At 42.6% G+C, this 22,822-nt stretch overlaps 1 protein-coding gene across 2 annotated transcripts in view; it reads right to left on the reverse strand.

The window, feature by feature from the left end:
- Positions 1 to 21,359, reverse strand: part of LOC137321699 (14-3-3 protein beta/alpha-1-like) — a 29,848-nt gene extending 8,489 nt beyond the window's left edge. The window contains exons 1-2 of one of the 2 annotated variants that reach the window (XM_067984258.1): positions 21,253 to 21,359; positions 20,347 to 20,833 (exon numbers count right to left, since the gene is read on the reverse strand). In XM_067984258.1, the coding sequence (XP_067840359.1) occupies positions 20,347 to 20,697 (351 nt within the window). In that variant the 5' untranslated portion in view covers positions 20,698 to 20,833; positions 21,253 to 21,359. Of the gene's footprint in view, positions 1 to 20,346; positions 20,834 to 21,177 lie in introns of both variants that reach the window. The other variant, XM_067984259.1, reaches the window with a different exon arrangement.
- Between the last annotated feature and the right edge of the window lie 1,463 nt (positions 21,360 to 22,822).

The following is a 22,822-nucleotide window of genomic DNA, read 5'->3' on the forward strand; positions in this document are numbered from 1 at the left end:
AAGTCACCTCCAGCAAGTTAAATGTTTAATACAAAAGTAAGAACCTATTTCAGAAGTACTAAATGACAACTTACACACCATGAAAATCTTACCCATCCAATTTACATTTTGGGGGGGGGGGGGGGCGGGTGGAAGAAAAGGAGGGAAAACAAGAAAATAATTAACCTAGAGCAAGTAAGCCATTAAACATAATCAAGTTTTAGCTTGCGTCATCAGCATACTTAGTTGAAGTAATGGTCAACAGTGAACTGCAACATTTCTATTTTGCCACAAACGACAAACCAATACTGAAAGTGAACAGCATTTCAATTAGCAGGACATTACGGCAATTCTGTCCAAGGTACAAAAATCTTTAACCTTAGGAGATGGACTGTGGGTGAAATTAAAGTTACAACTTTAGAATCATAGAAGTTTACAACATGGAAACAGGCCCTTCGGCCCAACATGTCCATGTCGCCCAGTTTATACCACTAAACTGGTCCCAATTGCCTGCACTTGGCCCATATCCCTCTACACCCATCTTACCCATGTAACTGTCCAAATGCTTTTTAAAAGACAAAATTGTACCCGCCTCTACTACTGCCTCTGGCAGCTTGTTCCAGACAGTCACCACCCTTTGAGTGAAAAAATTGCCCCTCTGGACCCTTTTGTATCTCTCCCCTCACCTTAAATCTATGCCCCCTTGTTATAGACTCCCCATTCCCACTAAACTGCTCATTACACAACTTCCATTGCTGGCCCTCCCACTAACTGACATTGTTAATGGCTCCCTCTCATGTACTATTACCCCTCTCCAAAAAACTCACCCATGACTCTTCTGTCCTTGCAAACTCCCAGCCTAGTGTAAAAGGAGAGTCAGAGAGGTGAGCGTAGTGTAAAAGGAGAGTCCCAAGAGCGGGAAAAGAGTCAAAGAGATGAACGCAGTGTAAATCTAAGGCAAGTCATGGCAGCAGAGCTCACACCGTGATATGCTCCCCCTGCACTATGTGGGAAGTCATCGACACTACTGGTGTCCCTGGTGACCATGTGTGCAGGAAGTGTGTCCAGCTGCAGCTACTGGCTAACCGCATTTCAGAGCTGGAGCTGCAGATGGATTCACTGTGAAGCATCTGCGATGCTGAGATTATCGTGGATAGCATGTTCAGTGAGGTGGTCACACCGCAGGTAAAGATTATGCAGGCAGAAAGGAAATGGGTGACCGCCAGGCAGAGTAAAAGGACTAGGCAGGTAGAGCAGGAGTCCCCTGGGGCCATCTCCCTCTCATACACACATACCGCTTTGGATACTGTTGGGGGAGATGGCTTATCAGGGGAAAGCAGCAACAGCCAAGTTCGTGGCACCAGGGGTGGCTCTGCTGCACAGGAGGGAGGAATAAGAGTGGTGGGCTATATTGAAAGGGGATTCAATTATAACGGGAACAGATAGGCGTTTCTGCAGCTGCAAACATGACTCCAGGATGGTATGTTGCCTCCCTGGTGCTAGGGTCAAGGATGCAATGGAGCGGCTGCAGGGCTTTCTGGAGGGGGAGGGTGAACAGCCAGTAGTCGTGGTCCATATTGGTAGCAACGACATAGGTAAAAAAGGGATGAGGTCCCACAAGGTGAATTTAAGGAGTTAGGAGATAATTAAAAAGCAGGACTTCAAAGGTACCGATCTCAGGATTACTACCAGTGCCATGTGCTAGTGAGTATAGGAACAGCAGAATAGACCAGATGAATGCATAGCTGCAGGGATGGTGTAGGAGGGAGGGATTTCAATTCCTGGGACATTGGGACCGGTTCTGGGGAAGGTGGGACGTGTACAAGCGGGTCGGTTTGCACTCTAGCAGGACCAGGACCAATGTCCTCGTGGGGGTGTTTGCTGGTGCTGTTGAGGGAAGGTTTAAACTAGAATGGCAGGGGAAATGGAACGGGAACCTGAGCAGGGAGACAGGAGGAGGCGGTGGGGGGTTAACAAGGATAGAAACAAAAAAGATAGAAAGGGAAGAAGCAATAGTGGAAGGCGGAGAAAAAAGGCAAAAAACAGTTTATTTTGCACTATGGCCCTAAGATGACTAGCAATCTTAAAAAGGACAAGTCTAAAGGCATTATGTCTAAATGCATGGAGCATTCACAATAAAGGTAGATGAATTAACAGTGCAGATAGAAAGTAACAGTTATGATATAGTTGCGATTACAGAGACACGGCTGCAGGGTGACCAAGGATGGGAACTGAACATCCAGGGGTATTCAATATTTAGGAAGGACAGGCAAAAGGGGAAAGGAGGTGGGGTAGCATTGTTACTAAAGGAGGAAATCAACGCAATAGCAAGGAAGGATATTGGCTTGGAAAATCACTGGAATCTGTATGGGTGGAGCTAAGAAACACCAAGGGGCAGAAAACGTTGGTGGGGGTTGTCTGTCAGCCCCCCCAAACAGTAGTGGAGGCTTAGGGGAGGGCATTAAACAGGAAATTAGAGATGCAAGCAAGAAGGGTACAACTATAATCATGGGTGACTTTAATCTACATATAGATCGGTCAAACCAAATTAGCAATAATACTGTGGGGGAGGAATTCCTGGAGTGTACGTGATGGTTTTCTAGACCATACGTTGAGGAACCAACTAAAGAACAGGCGATCCTCGACTGGGTATTGTGCAATGAGAAAGGATTAACAATCTTGTTGTGCGGGGTCCCTTAGGGAAGACCGACCATAACATGATCGAATTCCTCATTAAGATGGAGAGTGAAGTAGTTGAATCCGAAACTAGGATCTTGAATCTAAATAAAAGAAATTACAAAAGTATGAGGTGCAAGTTGGCTATGATAAATTGGGGAACTTTACTAAAAAGGGATGACGGTGGATAGGCGTGGATTTAAAGAACGTGTGCAGGAATTACAACAATTATTCATTCCTGTCTGGCGCAAAAATAAAATACGAAAGGTGGCTCAACCGTGGCTTACAAAAGAAATTAGCGATAGTATTAGATCCAAAGAGGCGACATATAAAGTTACCAGAAAAAGCAGCAAGCTTGAGGATTGGGAGCAGTTCAGAATTCAGCAGAGGACAAAGACTGATTAAGAGGGGAAAAATACAGTATGAGTAAACTAGCTGGGAACATAAAAACTGACTGTAAAAGCTTCTATAAATATGTCGAGAGAAAAAGATTAGTGAAGACAAATGTAGGTCCCTTACAGTCAGAAATGGGGGAAATTATAATGGGGAACAAAGAAATGGCAGAACAATTAAACACATACTTTGGTTCGGTCTTCACAAGGGAGGACACAAATAACCTGCCAGAATTGTTAGGGAACCAAGGATCTAGAGAGGGAGGAATTGAAGGAAACCAGTATTAGTAAAAAAAAGTGCTAGGGAAATTAATGGGGCTAAAGGCTGACAAATCCCCAGGGCCTGATTAGTACTCTGGGATGCAGATTAAGGAAGTGGCCCTGGAAATAGTGGATGCATTGGAGATAATCTTCCAAAATTCTATAGACTCGAACAGTTCCTACTGATTAGAGGGTGGCAAATGTAACCCCACTATTTAAAAAAGGAAGAGAAAAAACAGGGAATTACAGACCAGTTAGCCTATCCGTAGCGGGGAAAATGCTAGAGTCTATTATAAAAGATGTGATAACAGAACACTTGGAAGGCATTAACGGGATCGGACAAAGTCAGCATGGGTTTATGAAAGGGAAATTATGCTTAAATCTACTGCAGTTTTTTGAGGATGTAACTAGTAGAATAGATAGGAGAGAATCAGCAGATGTGGTGTACTTGGATTTTCAGAAGGCTTTTGATAAGGTCCCACATGAGGTTAGTGTGCAAAATTAAAGCACATGGGATTGGGGGGGGGGGGGGGGGGGCGGGGGTAGAAGAATATACTGGCATAGATTGAGAATTGGTTGACAGACAGGAAACAGTAGGAACAAACGGGTCTTTTTCGGGGTGACAGGCAGTGACTAGTGGGGTAGCGCAGGGATCAGTGCTTGGGCCCCAACTATTCAATATATCAATGATTTGGATGAGGAAACTAAATGTAACATTTCCAAGTTTGCAGATGACACAAAGCTGGGGTGAAATGTGAGCTGTGAGGAGGCTGCAAAGAGACTCCAATGTGATATAGACAAGTTGGATGAGTGGGCAAAAACATGGCAGATGCAGTACAACGTGGATAAATGGGAGGTTATCCACTATGGTTGTAAAAACAGAAAGGTAGATTTATCTGAACGGTGAGAGATTGGGAAAAGGGGAGGTGCAACGTGACCTGGGTGTGCATGTGCACCAGTCGCTGAAAGCAAACACTCATGTGCAACAAGCAGTTTGGAAGGCAAATGATATGTTGGCCTTCATTGCAAGAGGATTTGAGTACAGGAGCAGGGATGTCATACTGCAGTTATACAGGGCCTTGGTGAGACCACATCTGGAGTATTATGTGCAGTTTTGGTCTCCTTATCTGAGGATGTCCTTGCCATGGAGGGAGTGCAATGAAGGTTTACCAGACTGATTCCTGGGATGGCAGGACTGTCGTATGAGGAGAGATTGGGTCGACTAGGCCTATATTCACTAGAGTTTAGAAGAATGAGAGGTGATCTCATCGAAACATATAAAATTCTAACAGGGCTAGACAGACTAGATGCACGGAGGATGTTCCCAATGGCTGGGGAGTCCAGAACCAGGGGTCACAGTCTCAGGATATGGGGTATGCCATTTAGAACTGAGATGGAGAAATTTCTTCACTGAGGGTGGTGAACCTGTGGAATTCTCTACCACAGAAGGCAGTGGAGGCCAAGTCGTTAGATGTATTCAAGAAGGAGATAGATATCTCTTGATCCTTTTAGCGTTAAGGAATATATGGGGAAAAAGCAGGAACAGGGTACTGAGTTAGACAATCAGCCATGATCATTGTGAACGGTGGAGCAGGCCCGAAGGGCCTACTCATGCTCCTATTTTCTATGTTTTCTATCTGCAACCTCCCCTTCTCCAAAGTCAAACATGTCACTTCCCAAATCTGTGCCTATCCCTGCCATAGCGCCAAAACAAGACAAATCAAAGTCAAAAATGGCATTCTTTATGACTGCGACCCTGGCACAATCACTCCTCATCCTCCTTGACTTTTGCAGTTTCTAGCACTTGACCAAACCATGCTCCAACACACTCTTCCATTGCCCAGCTCAGTGGGACTGCTCTCACTTGGTCCCCCTCTTGACCAGCCTCCCATTCTCCATCAGCTGGAAACTAACTCATCCAAAACTCTGCTGCATGTATCCTATTCCACACCAAGGCCAGCTGACCCATCACTCCCATCCTTGTTGACAGATGCTGGGTCCGAGTTCCACAATAACTCAATAAAATTCTCATCTTAGTGTTTAAATCCCTTCATGGCCTCACCCCTCCCTACCTCTGCCATCTCCACAACTCCCCCAACTCATCAATCTTCCCCATTCACCCCACCACTGCCATCCATGCCTTCAGCCACCTAGGTCGCGCACACTGCAGTTCTCTTCCCGAAACCCCTTATCCTTAAAAGCCCCCCTTAAGATCCATCTCAAACTTCATTGCATCACCCAACTAATCCACCATCTCTGTCCTTATTGACATACTGGCTCCCATTCTAAAATTCTCATCTTTTCTTCCAATGCTTATTTAAAATTTTCATTCATTCACATCCCTCCATGGCCTCAATCCTCTAAACTCCATCAGCCCATCAAAAATCCCCCCTCCCCAAACTCTGTTCCCAACTCCAACCTCATGCATCCTCCTCCCTCACTTCATCCCATTGCCAGCCATACTTAGTCACCTCGGTCTATCTCATGCTTCCTTTGTCTTCTCCTTAAAACCCACCTATTTGACCAAACTTTTGTCACCTCATCTAATTTCTTCCTTTAGCTTAACTTCTCTCCCACCCACCCTGACTCTCGAACTTTGGGATGTTTGCTATGTTGAAACGGCACTACAAAATGCAAGTTGCCATTTCCCTGGAAGCATTTGTGACCCCAGCAACAGCACTAACACACTGAACGAATGCACCTTCAGATTTGGGGAGGAGGAGGAGGAAAGAGAAAGGAGTTAGTCTGCTAAGGAGTTTAGTTGACCTTTTAAAAGAATGAGCTAGAACATACCGATGGAGGAAAGTTATTCATTCAACCTCCATATGCAAAAATAGTTTGTATTGGATTCAGAAGAACTTGGACTTCTGGGAAGCCTGAAACAGTACATTGCTCCAACTGAAGCTGCTTTTATACCAGTGTTCATTTAGTGCAGATTCTGGGAGACTAGTGTCAGTAGTCCAGCTCCCCACATTTACATCACTAAACCTGCCCCCAATCCTGACAAGAGGACCATAAGACCCAGTTTGTGGGTCTACAACTGCCGCCAGAATAAGATGGTCATCACATACACCAGTTTCCTGGAACCCTTAATAAATGAGCACCAGTATGAAAAACACCTCAGGTCAGGCCATGATGTTCCAGGGACTGATGATTAGCACATAGCAGCAATATGCACTTTCAGCAACTTCAAAGCAAGAAACAGGCAACAGGTCTGTATACCAAAAAAGGTGGATGGTACTGAACAGCACCACTTATCTTGAAGATGCAACAGGGAGATCTCAGAAATTAAGCAACCAACTGCACTACCTACACCTACCTTGGACAGCTCAGAAGTAAGCAAGCCAAATCGATAAGCTCCTGACAAAAAGCATGACAGGAAAGTGTTACCGAGGGCAAATGCATATATACATACTTATACTTAACAGTATAAAAAAGTGGCATGGCAGGTCTTTACAACAGGGCATATTGGGGAAGGAGCATGGTCAAGTTTACGCAATTCTCTCAGATGGTATATTAATTATTTTCCAACTAAATTTCAATAGGCAAACAGGAAAGATTTATGGACCATGTAACATTTACATCGACAGAACTCTGGTCAGAACAGAGCAGCATAATTATAGTACAACGCAATGCAAGTTTAAAACCCTCGAGAGGGGCAGTGATTTTTTTTTAAACAAAGCATGGCAGTTACTTTACAAAGCCGGACAATTTCAACTGCTGGCTGTTTGTTCTTCAAATATATTAAAACATTGTTGTCAGATATAGTTTAAATTAAGACTTTAGAAACCAAAAGGCATTATAAATTTTAAACTCATAATTCATCATTCCAGTATTGAAGAAAATATATTTCAAGTGCTATGGATGTCATTTCCAGTTAATTGCTTAATAAAACACCATCACAAGGGTGTTGGATTTCTCAGTTACAACTTAATTAATTGAAGGGGTGGCTGAAGCACATCTACTCCTGCATTGTGTAACTAGAACATCCAACAGTTGAGGCAGCATAAATGTAGTAGGCAGAGGACCAAAAAAACTTTAATTACAAGTTTTTCCTTCCTCAATTATCTTTGGGTAATCAAAGTTTTTTTTTGTTTTGTAATGGCATCTTAACAATTAATACTAATATTAAAAATATGAATTATTCAAGCAACTCCAAAGCTACAAAATGTTACAATAGCCATCTTCATAAAGACAATTTATCACCATTTTACTTGTTACTAAATTCAGCATTTAATGTGAAGGACTTAGTCTACCTCTTTTGGCAAGCTACCTAAAGGTCTATCGGTCCAAAAAAGCATGACATTTTTCTTAATACTCTAGTTGACAATACCAGTCTTTCTACAAGAAATATATATTTTATCTGGGCCTTACCATGAACATAGTACTTGCAAAGTGTAAAGCCATTTAATATTCCAGTTAGCAATGTGATGAGATATTGATAAATAGATATATAGATAGATGAGATAGATATATATATATATATATATATATTAATTTATATTTTTTAAAGCTTCAAATCTTGCTCCGAAGTAAACTGATCGCCCCACCAGCTATGAACCAATGGTTGGTGTATCAACAGAATGCATGCAGGCAATAACAGGTCAGTTGGACAGATTGTGTTTCACTACTTATGGTAACGTTAGGGCATCCGCAATGTGCTCACCTACTGTGAAGAGGGTGGGGATGGGGAAAAATGGGAAGTAAATCTGTCTCGGCAAGGAAGTAGCAGCAACTGACTGGATTGTCTCTAACTTGAGACGAAATCTCATGAGCTCCCTGCACTGAAGTAAGAGAGCGTGCACACAAGAGGGGTCAATGGAAGTAGATGAGGGAGTGGGGAATTGTTGAGAAAACAGCTGCATAGATACATGACAAATAAAGGAATTACAGTGTAGGAAGTTCATAGTTGAGTGCGTGGTTTTAAGCAACTTTTTTTTTGGGGGGGGGGGGGGGGGGGGGGGGGGGGAGAGAAAGAGAAAAGAAAAGTTTTCATCCGAGGCAGACAAAGAAATTGATTTGAAAGGAGGGCAGGAGGATATTGGTGATGAGGAATACAAAGATGGTTGGTGACTGAGACCACTAGAGATGTCATGGTTGAGTGTTAGCTATGAATAGAATGGTTTATATGGAGGGACAAGTTTAGTGGACATTCAATGAAAAAGAGGGCTAGGTTAACAGCAACGAATCACTCAGTGCAGAGGTAGAGTGGTAGACAATGAGGATACTATGGGAGGAAGAGGGGGCTTTTCAGGCAACTGATTAAGGCAACAATTAAGACACTGAATTAATGGTTCATTTAAATTAAGAAAAAAAATTCCCAAACAAAAAAGTAAAATGTTTCAATTAAGTTGCTTAATTCAAATTACTGGATAATTCAATGTGTGCAAAATAAACATGTGACTGAGTTAACAGGAGTAGACCATAAAAGGTTAATGCTGCTTAATTTTCAGATCACTAGATGTGTTCAATTGGCAAAAAAAACCTGGTGGGGAAATTTTTTTTAAAAGCAAATAAAAAAATATTAAGTCAAAGATGCAATCATTAGTCAATGAGTGGACCTACATATTTTACATTTAGGTCATTCAAATGAGTTTTTGCAGATCACACACAAGCCATTTAGCCCATCCTTTTATAGAAACCAATGGTTCTTCTACCTTAAGAAAACTAATATTGAATTGGGGACAGGGACTTGATAAAATTAACATAAGTAAAGCAACAATAATGAAGAAAATAATAGCATTAAAGAGTGACAAATCCCCAGGACCAGACTGTTTCCATCCCAGGGTTTTAAAAGGAAGTAGGTGAGCACATTGCAGATGCCCTAACTATAATCTTTCAAAGTTCTCTAGATTCAGGAACTGTCCCTCTAGATTGGAAAATTGCACGTCACTCTGCTTTTTAAGAAAGGAGAGAGAGAGGAAAACCGGGGAATTATAGACCAGTTAGCCTAACATCTGTTGTGGGGGGGGAGGGAGAAGTGCTGGAGTCTATAATTAAGGATAGGGTGACTGAACACCGAGAATTTTCAGTTAATCAGAGCGAGCCAGCATGGATTTGTGAAAGGTAGGTCGTGCCTGACAAACCTGATTGAATTTTTTGAAGAGGTGACTAAAGTAGTGGACAGGGGAATGTCAATGGATGTTATTTATATGGACTTCCAGAAGGCATTTGATAAGGTCCCACATAAGAGACTGTTAGCTAAGATAGAAGCCCATGGAATAGAGGGAAAAGTACGGACTTGGTTAGGAAATTGGCTGAGCGAAAGGCGACAGAGAGTAGGGATAATGGGTAAGTATTCACATTGGCAAGATGTGACTAGTGGAGTCCCGCAGGGATCTGTCTTGGGGCCTCAATTATTCACAATATTTATTAACGACTTAGATGAAGGCATAGAGAGTCTCATATCTAAGTTTGCCGACGACAAAGATTGGTGGCATTGTAAGGAGTGTAGATGGAAACATAAAATTACAAAGCGATATTGATAGATTAGATGAATGGACAAAATTGTGGCAAATAGAATTCAATGCAGACAAATGTGAGGTCATCCACTTTGGATCAAAAAGAATAGAACAGGGTACTTTCTAAATGGTAAAAAGTTAAAAACAGTGGATGTCCAAAGGGACTTAGGGGTTCAGGTACATAGATCATTGAAGTGTCATGAAGAGGTGCAGAAAATAATCAAGGCGGCTAATGGAATCCTGGCCTTTATATCTGGAGGACTAGAGTACAAGGGGACAGAAGTTATACTGCAGCTGTACAAAACCCTGGTTAGACCACACCTGGAGTACTGTGAGCAGTTCTGGGCACCGCACCTTCGGAAGGACATATTGGCCTTGGAGGGAGTGCAGCGTGGGTTTACTAGAATGATACCCGGACTTCAAGGGTTAAGTTACAAGGAGATTTTACACAAATTGGGGTTGTATTGTCTGGAGTTTAGAAGGTTAAGGGGTGATCTGATTGAAGTTTAAAAGATATTAAGGGGAACAGATAGGGTGGATAGAGAGAAACTATTTCCGCTGGTTGGGGATTCTCCGAGTAGGGGGCACAGTCGAAAAATTAGAGCCAGACCTCTTGGGAGTGAGATTAGAAAACATTTCTACACACAAGGGTGGTAGAAGTTTGGAACTCTCTTCCGCAAATGGCAATTGATGCTAGCTCAATTGCTAAATTTAAATGAGAGATAGATAGCTTTTTGGCAACCAAAAGGTATTAAGGGATATGGGCCAAAGGCAGGTATATGGAGTTAGATCACAGATCAGCCAGGATCTTATCAAATGGCACAGCAGGCACGAGGGGCTACTCCTGTTCCTATGTACCTTCATAATATCCAAGATTGCATTTACAATACAAGTTTGGTACTGGCACAAAGTGAATGTTACCACTTGAAGGAGGGAGCCTCTTTCAAGTAAGAGATTAGGCTGCATTTACACTAACTACAGAAAACTGGTGCAAAGTGAAAATGCTTCACACCAATGTGTATAAAGACAATAAGTGTGCAAATACACACTAAATCCCTGCAAGTGATTTACCTCCACTATCCTACCAGAAAAGTCATACCAAGAATCACTTAGCATGAATGGCTTCCCAACATGAAATCTGAACTTGCCTTCATCAGTTAATCGCTTTATCCTCTAGACATGGCTCAACTGTGGACTTAGTATCTCACATGATCACACAAGTCAATTTGCTCTCTGTAGCTTATCCTTGTAAAACGACACTTATTCATGGACCTTCTATCCACCACCTGTGAAGTCTCCCTTTTTGTCTCATTTACCAGAACTAAACATAGTATTCAAGCATATGGCCTGACAACAACATTGTGTATCTGTACATTCTAAACAAAAACAAATTGCTGAAAACGGTCAGGTCAGGCACCAACTGTGGAGAGGACAGATGAGTTAACATTTTGGGTGCGGACAAAGCTCAAAATTAGCTTCCAAAGCTGACCTGAAGCCAAAAGCTCTAGTACAACCAGTAGGACTATGCAATGGCAAAGCCACTCCCCAGTTATAGCAACAGTGGCACAGCATCAAGTTCCTTACAAATTTTCAGATTGGCAGGGAATTTTCCACAAGCCAACCTGTGCTTTTGAAATAAATTTCTGCCTTGAAGCCAAGCAACCAAAACAGGCATAATGGAAGATAGCAAAATTCCTCACCTTCAGTATTTCAAAGTCAGAAATACTTTAAAAATATTTAAATGAGCTACTTTAGCCAAAAAAGTAAATTTTGTACACAAAGCTTCACAGGAAGGATGGAAAATATTTCAAGTACAATTTGCAAGTTGAACAAACCGAATTCTCACCAAAAAGCATTTTGGCAATTTAAAAAACATGTTTTGAAATTCCATTTAATTCAAATTTATTCCAATTTGGAACTGTCCTATAATTTCAAATGATGAAACAGCAAATTACAGGAACACTTAAGAAATGTTAAAAGGATACCATAAAACAAAACATCTAATGAAGTACACAGTCAAAACTTGAGCATAGCAAATTGCACAATGCAAAGTTCAGCCACTTTGTAAAATACTGACGTGCTCTATAGCACATTCATCCACAAAACTGCCAATTCTATTTAGAATTGTGAACAATTTTACAACACCAAGTTCTAGTCCAGCAATTTTATTTTAAATTCACAAGCTTTCGGAGGCTACCTCCTTCCTCAGGTGAACGATGTGAAAATGAAATCCTCGAAATGAAATCGCATTTATAATTCACAGAACAATGCTTGGTGATTACAGACAGTTTTTTCAACTGCCCGTTGCCAAGGCAATCAGTGTGCAGACAGACAGGTGTTATTTAGTGTAGAGATTGACTTTGCAGTCTCACGTAAAATTATAGAAAGTTACAGCACAGGAGGAGGCCATTTGGCCCATTGTCTCCGTGCCAGCCAAAAAAAAGCTATCCAGATTAATCCCACTTTCCAGCACTTGGTCCATAGCCCTTTAGGTTATAGCCTTCAAGTGCACATCCAAGTAAATTTTAAATGAGTTGAGGGTTTCTGCCTCTACCACCCTTTCTGGCAGTGAGTTCCAGACACCCGCCACCCTGTGGGTGAAAACATTTCACCTCTGCTCCTCTAATCCTTCTACCAATTATTTTAAATCTATGCCCCCTGGTTATTGACCCATCTGCTAAGGGCAAGAGGTCCTTCCTATCCACTCTATCAAGGCCTCAATTTTATACACCTCAATTAAATTTCCCCTCAGCCTCCTCTATTCCAATGAAAAAACCCCAGCCTATCCAATCTTTCCTCATAGCTAAAATTCTCCAGCCCTGGCAACATCCTCTTAAATCTCCACTGCACTAGAGAGGGTGCAATCACACCTTTCCTGTAGTTGGATACAATGCTAGGAGGAGGGGGAATAAAGAGAGCAAGGAGGAGGAGATTAAAAGATTAGTTCCACTATAATTTTTTTTTATTTGTTCATGGGATGTGGGCGTTGCTGGCGAAGCCAGCATTTATTGCCCATCCCTAATTGCCCTGAGAAGGTGGTGATGAGCTGCCTTCTTGAACCGCTGCAGTCCCTGTGGTGAAGGTTCTCCCACAGTGCTGTTAGGAAGGGAGTTCCAGGATTTTGACCCAGCGACGATGAAGGAATGGCGATATATTGCCAAGTCGGGATGGTGTGTGACTTGGAGGGGAATGTGCAGGTGGTGCTGTCCTTCCAGGTGGTAGAGGTCACTGGTTTGGGAGGTGCTGTCGAAGAAGCCTTGGTGAGTTGCTGCAGTGCATCCTGTGGATGGTACACACTGCACCGGTGAAGGGAGTGAACATTTAGGGTGGTGGATGGGATGCCAATCAACCGGGCTGCTTTGTCCTGGATGGTGTCGAGCTTCTTGTGTGGTTGGAGCTGCACTCATCCAGGCAAGTGGAGAGTATTCCATCACACTCCTGACTTGTGCCTTGTAGATGGTGGAAAGGCTTTGGGGAGTCAGGTGGTGAGTCACTCGCCGCAGAATACCCAGCCTCTGACCTGCTCTTGTAGCCACAGTATTTATATGGCTGGTCCAGTTAAGTTTCTGGTCAATGGTGACCCCCAGGATGTTGATGGTAATGCCGTTGAATGTCAAGCAGAGGTGGTTAGACTCTCTCTTGTTGGAGATGGTCATTGCCTGACACTTATCTGGTGTGAATGTTACTTGCCACTTATGAGCCCAAGCCAGGATGTTGTCCAGGTCTTGCTGCACACAGGCTTGGACTGCTTCATTATTTGAGGGGTTGCAAATGGAACTGAACACTGCAATCAGCAAGCATCCCCATTTCTGACCTTATGATGGAGGGAATGTCATTGATGAAGCAGCTGAAGATGGTTGGGCCTAGGATACTGCCCTGAGGAACTCCTGCAGCAATGTCCTGAGATGATTGGCCTCCAACAACCACTACCTCAGTGGACACATGCTTTGGCCTCTATCCTCCACACATCTGAGTGAGGAAAACATTGACATGGACAGCTTGGGCTGAATAGCCTGTTTCTATGCTGCAACTTAAATGTATTAGAGTTCCACAGAAGCAGCATCCTGTTGCACAACATTGATCAGTAATTCACAGCTCAGGACTTCCTCACCAATGGATTATAAAACTGCTGCTAGTCACACAAAGAACTCATGCACTTTAAAAGGTACTCTGCCTGGAATAATTTATTAGCACCAAAAACAATTACCAAAAGATTCTGCCATCAGCTCCTCCCATTATGAACAGAGCATGTGGATCACCTGCAGACCAGCCTACATAAATGGCATGCCAGCATCAGGCACACCATACATTTCTTGTAGTGCTGTCTCATAGCATAAGCCTGATCAGCATCCACTGGTTGGATGACATTGTTTGGTGGTAGCAACATTGGCTCCATTGCATTCAACACAAGCTCAGAATCCACAATAACCAATTACAGCAACTTTTCTGCCTTTTGATACCACCTTTGGTCACTGATGCAACTTCAAAAAAATTATCCATGCGCCTGGTTTATGTAGGTTATAGGCAGATTAACACCATGAAAAAACCTGGGGTCTTTATAATTCCAGTCACCAGCAGCTTTCTCCACCATTCCCCCACCCCAAGCTATGCTAGCTTAAGCCACCATGATGGTATTTCACTGCCATCTTGCTTTTTCTCTCTTCTTCCCTCAGCCCACCCAAGCATTTTCTTTAACTTAGGTGCAGGTGCCTTTGGGTAAATTTGAAGGAAAACTTTCATGCATCCAGTTGGTGCAGCTTTCTGTGGAAATATCACAAGCAGACCTGGACTTCAGTACATGTCAAGATTTTAAGCAGCTAATCCACAATGTAGAAATCAGTTCTAAATTCTTCTTGGATTTTGCCTTGCTACAACCAATAGCCTAGAACATTAGTTCCTCTAGGCGAAGACAATTTAACTTTAAGACAATGAGATGCCTACCCTCTTTCTTTGGCTGGAAATAAAGATTGTAGTTATTCCAGGTGGAGGGCAAAATGTTGTTTCCCCATCATAAATTAATTTATTTGTTTGAAGTGCTACAAAGTACATAGAAGTTACAACATTGAAACCGACCATTCGGCCCACCCAGTCCATGTTGGCATTTACCCACCCAGTTCCCATAATCCCTTCATTCACCGTACCAATCTAATCCTGAATATGACAGTTTCTGCTTCAACCACTAACTCAGGATGTGGAATTCACTTCCATGCACCTGAAAAAGTTTCCCCAACACTGTTCTAATTCTCTTACATTTAATTTTGTATCTATTGGCACTCATTCTTGACCCCTTAACTAATAGAAAATGTCTGCTTCTATCCACCATGATTCAACCTTTCAATTTTAATCACTTCTAATGTATTGCCCTGTAATCTGCATTGTTAGAACAAAAAAAAAGCCCAATGTGTCATATTTATATTTCCTCATACCAGGCAGCATTCTAGATAATCAGCATTGCACCCTCTCTAAAGCCCCAGTATCCTTCCTGTAGCACGCAGCCTAATACTGCACACAGTACTCTGAGGCCTTATGGTTTTATCGGGGCTCATTACCTATTGGCTTTTATATTCTGTATCTCAAAATAAAAACTAATTGAATTCTAGGTTTTTTTAAATGGAGGCATCAATCTGCAGTGCTGCCATTTAATGTCCTGTGAACCTGTACTGCCAAATCCCTCTGTGCTTCCACAGCACATAGCCTACCTACTTTTATTGAGTATAAATAATTACTGCTTTTTTAAAAAAACATCAAAATGCATCACCTTTCACTTACTGACATTAAATTCCATCTGCCACTTTTTAAGCCCATTCCCCCATCTTATCAATATCCCTTTGCAGTTTCTTCTGGCCGTCTAAAGTATTAACCATATCCCCTACTTGGGAATCATCTGCAAATTTTGACACCGCTCCCTCTAGGCCTAAATCCAAATCGTTGATAAATAGCGAACACAAGTGGCCCCTGAACAGAACCCTGAGGAACACCACTATCCTGAAAAAGTGCCCTCAATCCCTACTGTTTTCACCCTAGTATTTTTTAAACCCAGCTTGCCATCTTCTCCCTAATTCTATATCCCTTAATCTTTTCTAATACTCTTCAAGTACCTTGTCAAAAGTTTTGTTAAGTCCAAGTCCACATATGCTACATGCTCTCCCTCTCCTAAGCCTGTTACTCCAAGAATTCTACGAGGTTTTGAAATCTATGCTGGCTACTTCAGATTATTCTCTTCATCTAGGTACACAGTAATTTCATCCTTAGAACTGCTAAAATTGTCCCTACCACAGATGTTAAACAAACTGGCCTGTAATTACCCGAGTGAGTTATCTCCATTTTTAAAAAAAAAATGGGTACTACATTGGCCACACTCCAGACTTCCAGCACACATCCACAGTCAATAGACTTCTGAAACAGTATCTAGGGCATCTGCAATTTCTTCCCTCAACTCCTTCACAATCCTAGCATGTATCCTGTCAGGCCCTGGCACTTTTCTCTTCCTTTATCTCATCCAAAATTTCACTTTAATTCATCACTATATTGCTCATCCTCAGCCACTTCAGTGCTCACCTCTTCGATACTCTTTTCAGATGCTCCTCCAAATATTTAATCATTTTGGACTTTCCACATCTTGCTCTAGTTTCTCTTATTTCCACTCATGCCCTCAGAGCTAAACTGGTCCACGAGACCTACCTCCTGCTCCCTCAACCCCATTCCCACAAAACTGACGACCACCCAACTTCAGTTCCTGACCCCATGTTAGCTGATGTTGTTAAAGGTGCCTTCTCCTCAGGTACTGTCCCCTCCCTTCAAATCAGCCGCCCCCAACCTTCAAAAAACCCACCCTTGACCCCATTGTCCTTGCACACTACCATTGTATCTTCAACATTTCCTCTCCAAGGTCCTTGAATGTGTTGTCGCCTCCCACAACTCCATGTTTGAACCTCTCCAATCAGGTTGCCGCCCCCGCTACAGTACTGAAAAGGCCCATATTAAAAACAGTCACAAATGACATCCTGCGTGACTGTGGTAAGCTATCCCTCCTGATCCTTCTCAACCAGTTTCTAGCCTTCAACACAGTTGACCACACTATCCTCCTCCAATGCCTCACCTCCAGCTGGGTGGGACTGCCCTTGCTTGGTTCCATTCTTATCTATCCAGTCGTAGCCAGAGAATCACCTGCAATGGCTTCTCTTTCAGCTCTCGCACCGTTACCTCTGGCGTCTCCCAAGGATCTATCCTTCACCTCCTCTTATTTCTCATCTACATACTGTCCCTCGGTGACATCATCCGAAAACAAAATCAGGTTCAACATGCACTCCGACGACACCCAGCTCTACTTCATCACCCCTCCAATGTGTCACACTGCTTGTCGGACACCCAGTACTGGACAAGCAGAAATTTCCTCCAATATTGGGAAAACCGAAGCCGCTATCTTCAGTCTCTGCCGCAAACTCTGCTCCCTAGCCAGCGACACCACCCCTCTCTCTGGCCACTGAGAGCCGGAACCAGACCGTTCACAACCCTGGCATCCTATTTGACCCCACGATGAACTGCGACCACATCTGCTTCATCACCAAGACTGCTTACTTCCACCTCCATAACATCACCTGGCTCCGCCCTGCCTCAGCTCATCTGCTGCCGAAACCTTCAACCATGCCTGTGTCACCTCTAGACTTGACTATTCCAAAGTTCTCCAGACCGGCCTCCCATCTTCCATCCCCATAAACTTGAGCTCATCCAAAACTCTGCTGCCCATATCCTAACGCACACCAAGTCCCATTCACCCATCATCCCTGTGCTCCCTGAACCACACTGGCTCTCAGTCTGGTAATACCTCAATTTTAAAATTCTTATCCTAGTTTTCAAATCCCTCCATGGCTTCAACCCTCCCTAGCTCTGTACCTCCACCAGCCCTACATGATCTCTGCACTCCTCCAATTCTAGCCTATTGCACAACCCCAGCTTTAAAATCACTCCACCACTGACAGCCGTGCCTTCAGCTGCCTAGGCCCTAAGCTCTGGAATTCCCTCCCTAAACCCCCCCCCCCTTGAAGACACTCCTTAAAACCTATCTCTGACCAAACTTTTGGTTACCTGTCCTAATACCTCCCTGTGGCACGGTGTCAAATTTTGTTGAACAACACTCCTGTGAAGTGCCTTGGGACATTTTACTATGTTAAAGGTGCTGTTTAAACACAAGTTTTTGTTGTTCTGGCTAGTGATGCTCTCCAAATCGTTTTTAATGTCTTAAACTTCTCGTTTGTTGCCACTTAAAAAGGTGCACTGCGTTCAAGTGGGTGGGTGCAGGAAGGGAGAGATTGAAGTGAAGCAGGCTGCAAAAGGTACTGTTGCTGAATTGTGCAACGGAGTTGAAATTTAGCAGAGTTCATCTGGGAGGCGATAACACCCAGGGGCAGAAAATTGGGACAAGACCCATTTTACACTGGTTTGCCAATCAGTTGACTAGGGTTTCCTCTGGCCTAACAGGGATTTCTTGCATTACCCACCTGTTACATCTCTAGCACTGCTAAAATACTGTATATCTGACTGAAGGGAACAGACAGTACACCAAACCAGCAAGAACCAGGCCCAAATTGGAAAAAGGCCGTGCTTTCTTCACAGCAGGAAGTTGCAAAGCCACAATTTTCACCTCACCACCTAGCAGGTGCCTGTTCATTTAAACTGGCTGTTCATTGGTATTAACCCCTGTTGAAATTCCTATCAACAGAAATAGCTGCACTTAGAATACATTGACCGATTCAAGTTAAAGGACCCCCAAAAACAAAATCAGAACTTTGACATTGGCTATACATGCCCTTCTCAAAGTTGACTGCTTTTGGACTCCTGCTCACAATTCATATTTGCACATTTAAAATTATTCAAGTTCTAATTGTAACGTTGATTAACTGCACATTTACCCAAGTCTTCAAAAGTACAAAGCAAAAATCTTACAATGTGACATTCTTCTATTTAGAAGATAGTCTAAAAATGAGTGCGCAAGTGAAAACAGAAGCATTGAGAACTTCAGCCTGGGGCTGGTAATGAAGGCCTCCACTGATCATTACTTATTACACACCTAGAAATACCAATTCAGAAAACCACCAGTGTGTGTTGTGCTTTAATTTTAAATTGATTTTGCAGCATGCTTTGAAGAATTTTACTAGTTTGATACACAATTTCAATATGGTTCAGAGTACAGAAAATTTCAACCTCTAAAAATTGTGCCAGCTACAGTTAAACAGAAAAACTAAGTCACAAACAGCACAGCCAGATTTATAACATGTATAATAATTAGAAATCTCAAAGCAATGTTGGCTGCAAAAGCAAGATATGAAGAAACAGATCAGTGATAGTATATGATTCACAACAATCCACCCCACCCAGCATACACACCCTAGTTAAATTGAACCGCCACAAAGTGTGACAAGCCTTTTACAGTCACTGATGCAGTATCCTGCACACTCAAAGAACAAATTGATTCGGAATGTTATTGATAGCCAAATTCCTTGACAAGCTGCTACAATTATGTGGCAAATTTGGGTGGTATCTTTTACAAGGGGGGAAAAAAAAGCAAAAAATCCACAGATGAAAACACAAATGGAGAGCCTTTTCCCCACTGCACTAAGGCGACAAGTTATAAACGTGAACATTATTGTCTTAGCATATTAACTATATTTTTTAAAATTAGCTTTTAGCCCAGGATGTTCAACTAGAAATTCAATTATTTCAGGAAAAGGGGAAGCATACAAACCAATACCTAGTTACAAGTTAACTTTGGTGTTTTGTATAAGATTGGCATATTACATTGACAAGGCAAATATCAATGTTCTCCAATTCAGAAGAGCTCAAATGTAATTTTCAATTTATACACCAAGAGTGGCACAGTCACATTGCTGTGGAGTAGATAGCAAATACATGCACCTACACAATGCAGAAACTAGGAAATGAATACTTTTTCCTCAGTGTCCAGAAAAAGCATTGGACAAAGCTTACCTTCAGCTAGGCATTACAAACTTTAAATTCAAACCCATTTTCCTTTTGTTTAGTAAGCAGTAATGCAAATCCAAAGAGTATATATAAAAAAGGAACATATTCTTTTGCCAATGCTTAGTTAACATTCACATTGATACCACCAAAAAGAAACTGTTTTAATTATGAACTAAAATGGTCACCAGTTTATGAACAGTAGCAATATTAAAAATATTAGCTGGATGTAGCTAAAATCAGGGGACATCTATAAAGAAAGCTATCGCAACCTGCTGCAATAGAAAAACCTGGTCGGAAGGACTGTTTCCGATCATTTTACCTCTTAACACGTGTATGAAGGCTAGTGGCATACTGACCTAGAAAACCTATACCTTACATCAGACTGAAGAGTCTAGATTTCAGTTTACTCGTAATTTTTTTTTTTAAAAAGGCTAGAATTGAAACATACACCTCAAAGATGTCTTGCCAAAGACAGATGGATTGCTTTCAATGTCAGTTACTTTTTGCTCGTTTAGAGAGAATCTCATTCGACAATTATTTCGTTTAAAAAAAATGCTGCAAATCAAATGCTCCCCCACCCCTTTGTTCGCCTTTCTTACCAGGACGTCGTTGCAGATTTCGCGGAGCTCCGTTTCTACTTTTTCCCGGTAACTTTTGCTCATTTGCAATCTCTTTTCGTTACTATCCTTTTTTTGCTCAATGCTGGAGATGACCCTCCATGCCGACCTGCGAGCCCCCACCACGTTCTTGTAGGCAACCGAGAGCAGGTTCCTCTCCTCGTTCGACAGCTCGGATCCCTGCTCGGTCACCGCTTTCATAGCAGCGGCCATGTCGTCGTACCTCTCGGCCTGCTCGGCCAGCTTGGCTCTCTGAACCTGTTCGGCAGTCTCCGGGTTGCTGTTGGCCTGTTCTGCCGGCTTCTCTTGCTTAACCTGCTCGGTGTTCTCCATGGTTCACTTCCTTGCCTCTGGACGAGCTCCGGTTTTTTCTGCTGTTTGCGGTTCTGGTGCTTTACAGGGAGGGCTGGGCTAGGCTGGGCTGCTGGTCTCTTTTTTTTCTTTTCCCCCCTTTCAGTCAAGGTACGGACTGTTAACAAAAGAAAGAGAATTTTTAAAAAAATTAAGAGCCGGTGAGTGGATTGAATCCTCTCGCAATACGAGAAGGAGAAAAAAAAACAGGCACAAAACGGGGTAGAGGTGGGTGTCTTTCCAGAAGGTTTCGTTGACTTTTCTATGGCCGCTTATTTTCCCTCTACAATCTGCCTTAAGAGTTCCGTCGATTTAATATGTACAGATTTTTTTTTAAAAAAGCAGGAAAATGGCGGATTTAAAATGAGAAAAAAAAATCACCAAGCAAATTTTTGCCGAAGGAATTTTTTTTTAAAAAACCCTAATAATGTAAAGAATCTTTTAATTTAAAACAGCGTTCACCTATTTTTTTTTAATTGTCCCTTTCTTCACCTCCACCTAGAGCAGTGACTATCACAGCAGATACGGAACACTAACCTTTCATACGCTTAGAAGCTCCTCAAATGCATCAGCTTCGACCGGAGGAAGAAGTGGTGGGGGAGGGTAAAAAGTCCAGCCTACCTTAACTGATGGACGGATCATGTCTCGTCCCGCCCCCCCTCCTCCTTGCGCTTTATTTTGACAGACAGATCGTTCTACCAATAAACCAACCGAAGCGGCAACCATCAAGCGGCCAAACGTCGGAAGGCAGCTAATCAGCTTTGCGCACGAGGGGGGAGGGGCGCGGCCTCCGTTCCATTCTTACAGATTAGGTTGAGCGGTGGTCTGCGGCTGGGCCACGGGGTTTCCTCCAATTAGATACAGGGTGAGATGACGTTACTGTTGTCATGACGATGGCGAAGAGCCCTGGAACGGACAGGGCGTGGCACGAGACACGGGGCTTGATGTCAGCCCCTGTAGGTTGTTTTGCTGATCGGGGTGGGTTTGAATGGCAATCCACTGAAGCAATGAGGGAAAACGCGTTTGAAACTTAAGGGGTTAGATCCTCGCAGCTGAACAAGACTGAATAATAATAATAATTAGTCTTGCACATAACTGCACCAAAAAAAAAGTAAAAGCAATAAATTAGATTACACCTGAGTTAATCTTAACGCTAAACACCAGACACTGATGCAGCTCAGGAAACGAAATCGACGCAGCAGGCAGTACCAACATTTTAGAAAGACCGCATTAAACAGCAAAACATTTAAGCTTTCAACAGTTGCTGTTAAATATTGCGTGCTCTATGAAAAAATGAATATTGGTAATGTTTAATCAATTGGGGAAAGAAAATATTTCGGAATAAGTTATATAGTGCTTTATTAAGTTTAAGAAATATCTCACAGCACTTGACATACAATGACTATATCGACCGCTGTTAAGTCGGCAAACATTGCTGTCCTTTTGTGTACAGGAAGCTCCCACAAACACCTATAAGATGAATGTTTATCCATTTTTATGGTGTTGGTTAAGAAGGAAGTGTCAGCTAGGCCATTGGGAAATTTCCTTGTTCTTCAAATTGTGCCATGGTACATCTAATATCTACTGAACTACAAGGACAATTAGAAATTGCCTTATTATCTCATCCAAAGCACATCTGACAATGCAGCATGCCATCAGAACTGTACTGAAGTGTCAGCCTGTCAGTTATGTGAAAAGAATGAGTGAAAAAGGAACGATAGCACAGAAAAAACTTCAGATGCAAACAACATACATTTCTGTAACACTCCTCATACAGAAGGATATCTCAAAGTTCTTTACAACACAGAGGAAAGACAATGGATGCTGAGAAGCCTTTGTTACCTCTAGACTGGACTATTCCAAAGCTCTCCTTGCCGGCCTCCCATCTTCCACCCTCCATAAACTTGAGCTCATCCAAAACTCTGCTGCCTGTATCCTAACTCGCACCAAATCCCATTCACCCATCACCCCTGTGCTCGCTGACCAACACTGACTCCTGGTCCGGCAACACCTTGATTTTAAAATTGTCATCCTTGTTTTCAAATCCCTTCATGGCCTCGACCCTCCCTATCTCTGTAACCTTCTCCAGCCCTAAAACCCTCCAAGA

This window comes from Heptranchias perlo, chromosome 5, assembly GCF_035084215.1.
Source record: "Heptranchias perlo isolate sHepPer1 chromosome 5, sHepPer1.hap1, whole genome shotgun sequence".
NCBI lineage: Eukaryota > Metazoa > Chordata > Chondrichthyes > Hexanchiformes > Hexanchidae > Heptranchias > Heptranchias perlo.